Source organism: Oryzias melastigma, linkage group LG23 (assembly GCF_002922805.2).
Source record: "Oryzias melastigma strain HK-1 linkage group LG23, ASM292280v2, whole genome shotgun sequence".
Classification (NCBI taxonomy): domain Eukaryota; kingdom Metazoa; phylum Chordata; class Actinopteri; order Beloniformes; family Adrianichthyidae; genus Oryzias; species Oryzias melastigma.
The window spans coordinates 22,073,299-22,079,012 of NC_050534.1; the positions used below are offsets into that span (position 1 = coordinate 22,073,299).

The following is a 5,714-nucleotide window of genomic DNA, read 5'->3' on the forward strand; positions in this document are numbered from 1 at the left end:
CACCCCACACTCCAGACAACCGCCCGCCCCCACCGCGAAGGTCCAGTGGAGAACTCGTTTTCAGGTCATCTGAACCCTCACTTCCTCTAATCAGCTCCTTTAGTCTTCATGTAATCAGGAACTCTTCTCTTATCGGGTCCATCTGACCTGCCGGCCCGCGGGTCAGAACCGCCTTCCTGCAGCCTCAGACGTGATGAGATCGTGTTGGAGACCTTTTGTTCTCAGGTGTCATGCAGGAAGCTGGAGGTTTATTTTGAAACCAGGAGAATTGCATAATCTCTGCTCTTTAAGCCCCGCCTCACATTGTTGGAGAGACGAGGCGACTGCGGCTGCACAAGCAGCGGCTGCGCGATATACACACATATGTATATATACAGCTCTTGAAACCTAAATAAATGCCAACTTAGCTGAAAAAGCTAGCATGTCGCTAAAATACTAGTTTAACTCAGATTCTGGAGATGATTGACACCCAGGACATCCCATAATAACAACGAGAATGTTCTTTTATGCATCTGGGGGCTTTTATTTTGAAATTGGTCTCATCTGTGAGTCTTTTTACTCCATCAGTTCTTTCACAGACGTCTTCTGTGGGATCTTCTCTGCAGACGGCTTCACGCTCGTGTGGAGAACGTCTCTGAACTGTCAACTCTTCAGCTCCTGGGGGCGGAGCCTGTGGGGGCGGAGCCTGTGGGGGCGGAGCCTGTGGGGAGTCCAGGTGGAGAATCGATCATCCCAAACCTTCTGCAGGAGGAGCGAGCAGCTGGTGGCGCGGCGGCACGTCCACACATCAGCACCTGGCTGCCCAACAATCAGAGTCCAAACAGACGGTTCCTGAAGGTTTACGTCCAGAACTGGGCCAGCAGCTGCTCCGGTTCCGCACATGAAGGTCCGGATTACAGTGAGAGAGAAGCTTCTGATCCAGATGAACTGAACCATGGAGGAGTGAAGACGTTTCTATTGTTGCTGCAGATGATCTGAATCAGTCGGGTTCTGGTCCAGATTCTTCTCCTGGTTCTGATCATTCAAGACCAGCACGTCTCGCCCAGCAGAAGACCAGAACCACCTGGGTTCTTTAGAACCTGATGACTAGAATAGTCTGATTTCTTCAGAATCTAAAGATCAGAACCATCAGGTTCTTGTAAAAGTTTAGGACCAGAACTGCCTGGCTTCTTCAGAACCTTTAGACCAGAACTGCCTGGCTTCTTCAGAACCTTTAGACCAGAACCGTCTGGCTTCTTCAGAACCTTTAGACCAGAGCCCTCTAGGTTCTGCAGCTTTCCACCCTGACCTCAGATCTTGGTTCCGACCCAAAGCGGCACTCACCTTTCCTGCAGACCTGCGGCAGCTTTCATCCTGAAGGGGGAGGGGCACGGCTTCAGCTCGTTACTGGAGGTCACCTGGGTCAGGTGGGCGTCGTCTGTGTTTATGACGTGGGCGGGGCTAAGCAAAAACAGACCAGTGATGAAGTCACACGTCTGCCAAACGGGAGCAAAACCTCACCTGTGCTCTTACCTGGGCAGCGGGACGATAGGCGGAGCCAAGCGGCGGCAGGCTGTGATTTGCTGCTGCTGGAAAGTGGGTGTGGCTACAGGAGGAGGCGGATCGATCTGGACCATGCTGCCTGATGTGACGCCCTGCAGAACAAGAGTCATCAGCTTCTGTCGTTGCTCAGGAGGAACCTGCTTCAGAACCGTGGTGCCGACCTTGGTGCCCTTGGACCTCAGAACCGGGTCCAGGGGGGCGGGTTTGCTCTGGAGGATCACAGGGGGCGGAGCTTTACGCTGCCTCTCAGAAACCTTCTCTTTTGTCCGATACAGAACCTGAACAGAAGAAGGGAAAAAAGTGACAAAGTGATGAAATTAATCTGATCGAAATCAGATTTAAAAATAAACAGGAAGCTTCAAAATAAAAGTCTGAGGCAAAGAAACTCAAATTCACTAAAATGAACAACAGTCATGTTTGAAATCATTACAAGTCACTTTCTTAAAGGGAAAGCTAAATTTCAATTTAATTACTTCAAAATAAAATGAGCTAAAAACTCAGTTTGAGTCGTGAGACAGATGCTTGATGAAGTCTTGATCCTTCAGGATCAGTTTCAGACCCTGGATCTTGTGCAGCAGCGCCCTCGTGTGGACAAAATGATATCCCCCAAAAATAGAAAGATTTACTTTTTTGTTGTTTTGTTTTAAATAATGTAATGATATTTAAATAAAGTTTGATGCAATCATGTTTTTATGTGAGGTTTCTGACATTTATTTAAATAAACTTGTTTTTTTTCTGATCAGGTAAATCAATAAACATGAAGACAGCAGCTTCAGTCGGATAATTCTTTTAATTTTACATAAACAAAAACTTGTTTTAAATGTCTGATAAAAAAAAAACAATAGAAAAACAATTATGAAATAAACAGTTTTACACTTTTGATAAGAGCTGAAAAATACTTTAAAAACAATTTCTTAAAGATGTTTATTATTTTAATAAATAGTATTAAATCTTTGAAGTAAAAACTATTTACAAATCTTTTGCTTCTTGTTCTTTCTGATCTTTAAAATCAGAAGTTTGAATTAAATCAGGACAAACTTCCTCCTGGACCATCGCTCCCTTTGGAGACGTACTGAATTTATCTCTTTGACTCAAATATAGTTTGCTGAATAATTTGGAATTTACATAAAATGAAGATTAATTTTCTCAGTGAAGCTGTAATAAATATATGTAGCTTTTGGATAAGAAGTTCATTTAATTTAGTTAAATTCTTATTTATGTACCTGAAGCTACTCAGTCATTTTGGATTTGCTGAAGTTTTTACTTTTATTTTGAAAATCAGCTGTTTAACTTCCTGTTGCCCGTTTCTCTTTAGGCTCCAAACGTCTTCATGGTCATCCTGCTGTAAATAAAACACACAGCAGTGAAACGGAGCGCTGATCAGAACCGCCGATCAGAACCAACGCTCCGTCAGAGCCCAAAGATGAGAAGATCAATCAGAAAAACTGAGACTTCTGGATCTGTGACTCACCATCAAGCAGGTGACGACGATGAAGAAGACGGTGAAGAAGAGGACGACGGCGTACAGACCGTCTCTGCTCCAAACCGGATCCTTCTGCTCGGCCTGCAGGACATTCTTCTGTGAACACAGAACGAGGAACCGTTGAGGTTTCAGGAGAACATTTCACATCAAATCCGGTTCTTTGGATCTCCGGTTCGGATCAGCAAAGTTCTGCGTTTACAACCTGAAACACAAGATTTCGCTGAAGTTTTCGTTTGTGTAGAGGAGTGTCAGAAAGTTCTCAGAGAAGTTCTTCAACGTAGAACCCTGAGAGGAACCAAACTACAAGAACTGAACCGGATCGGACTGTCAGACAGACCCGGATGATGTAGGAACACTTTTCTTTGACCCGAGAGAAACCGTGATGTAGAAGGATCTGCTGCATCACTCCATGATGATGATGATGATGATGATGATGATGATGATGATGATGATGATGAAGCTGTGTGGGATCCAGCTCAGACTTTAGGACTGGGAGAAGAATTCCAGACCTCCATCACCGAGGAACCAGGAGAACTTTCTCTGTGATCCGAGGATTTTCCCTGGATCAACAGTCTGAGACACTGCCTAAAGCTCAAACATGAGGAGCTGTGACTCCGCCCCTTTCTGGGATCCAGGAGATCTTCTCAGGAGACACGAAGCAGATCTGAATTCACTGAATCCAGAAAGATTCAGCTGAAGCTGGAAGGATCTGGATCACCAAACCATCACTGGATCACCAAGCCCAGACGGTACATTAGAGGTCTGCTTTTTACCTGGACTGATCCGGATCTAGATCTGGATCTGAAACTAAATCTGGATCTTAAAACTAAATCTGGATCTGGAACTCAATCTGGACCTAGATCTAGATCTGACCTTCGTTCTTCTCACCAGGAAAAGTGACGACTGTTTGATAGTTTTAAGATGAAACCAAAGACAGCAGATCGCTCACCTGAAGTCCAGACAGAACGGTTCTGATCCACATCAACGTTTGATGAAGATGAGATCAGATTAGAACTGATCCGAAACCAGAGCGATGATCAAACAGGATTAAGAATCTTTTCAGGATTTGGACCAAACGTCCATCCAGGAAAAAAACTGAAAATATGAAACTTGAAGATAAAATTGGATCAAAAATTCACACAAACTGAAAAGGATTTAGAAACCAAACCAACAAAGACGCAGCAGACACACAGTGTTTGTGTTGTGTGTTTGTGTTTGAGTCTAACCATGATGCTCTGCAGCTCCTAACTGGATCAGCAGCAGCGACTGGTCGAGTTCACGGCGTTGATGTCATTATGAAGCTGCCCCCCCCCCCATTACAGTGAGACAGAACAGACAGACCTGTGACAGGCCCCCCCCCACGCTGCCGTCGGTCCTTCAACTGAAGGAAAACTGATTTTAACTAAAGTCCGTCAGTTTCAGCAGAAAGATTTAACAGGTTTAAATCCTGGAAGCTTTCTTTGAGTTCTGATCTCCCGTCTGGTCTGATTCTGGTTCTGTTTGGACCCAACCCGCAGTAATCCCAGCCGATCACCTGATCACATCTGATCCCCACCAAAGGAGCAAACAAAGATCTTACCGGGCGAACCTTCTCTCATCGCGGATCCTCCTCGCCGCCGAGCCGCTCTCTCTCTGAATCAGCTGTAACCAGGAGGGGGGGCTGCCTGTCAGTCACAGCTCAGGGACTTTTCGCTCCATTTCCTGATCTGGTTGTTCTGTGATCTCTGATTGGCTTACGGCCGGCAGGAGCTCAACCTGCCGCCTGATTGGCTGTGTAGCAGGTAATACCATTATCCCGCCGCTTCCTGTCAGGATCAGCAGCTATTTCTGTCCGGCGCACGCACACGTGCACGCTCACACACACATGCACGCTCATTGAGGAGCAGTAATTAGCCTGAGAGTCAGAGGGAGGGGCTTCACGTGGCTCGATATCAGTCACATAAATAAAGCTGTTGGGGGGTCAGCTCTCGGTTTATATACAGACGTTTATAGATTCATGTTTTCACGTATAAACCGACTTGAAATGGTTTTATTCCTCTTCAGGTAACACTAGAGGAGGAAATGCCCCTGTAAGACTAAGGCAGTGGACCGGTACTGGTCCCTGGGTCACCGGTTCCGGTCCCTGGGTCACTTGGTACCAGGAAAAACAAATCCATGCGCTAACTTCAATCATCTAGTTTATTCTCTGATCCTGAAGGAAGTTTTATTTTGGAAAACTCAGATTCTGTTCACAACATTCATCCGGGTCACGTGACTTAAAGTATCATGAACCCAGAAAAAACTGAGGTCATGATACTGGGTCCTAAACACCTGAGAGATGCTCTCTCAGATCAGATAGTCTCCCTGGATGGTGTAAATGTTGCCTCCAATTCTTCAGTCAGAAACTTAGGGGTTTTATTTGACCAGGATTTATCATTTAAGGCTCACATATCTCAAGCTTGTAAAACTGGATTTTTTCACCTACGTAATATAGCTAGGATCAGAAATATGTTATCTAAAAGTGACGCTGAAAAACTCATCCATGCATTTGTTACGTCTAGACTGGATTACTGTAACTCTTTACTGATAGCATGTCCGAAAAGTTCTTTAAAAAGTCTTCAACTTGTCCAGAATGCAGCAGCAAGACTGTTAGCAGGAACTAGCAGAAGAGAACACATCACTCCTGTGTTAGCTTCTCTCCACTGGCTAC

General features: G+C 45.2%; 1 protein-coding gene across 1 annotated transcript in view; it reads right to left on the bottom strand.

The window, feature by feature from the left end:
* LOC112156403 (protein tyrosine phosphatase receptor type R) overlaps positions 1–5,714 on the bottom strand; it is a 22,767-nt gene that overhangs the window by 7,164 nt on the left and 9,889 nt on the right. The window contains exons 3-6 of the mRNA XM_024288670.2: positions 3,014–3,121; positions 1,704–1,820; positions 1,513–1,634; positions 1,324–1,440 (exon numbers count right to left, since the gene is read on the bottom strand). Of these exons, the coding sequence (XP_024144438.1) occupies positions 1,324–1,440; positions 1,513–1,634; positions 1,704–1,820; positions 3,014–3,121 (464 nt within the window). The remainder of the gene's footprint in view (positions 1–1,323; positions 1,441–1,512; positions 1,635–1,703; positions 1,821–3,013; positions 3,122–5,714) is intronic.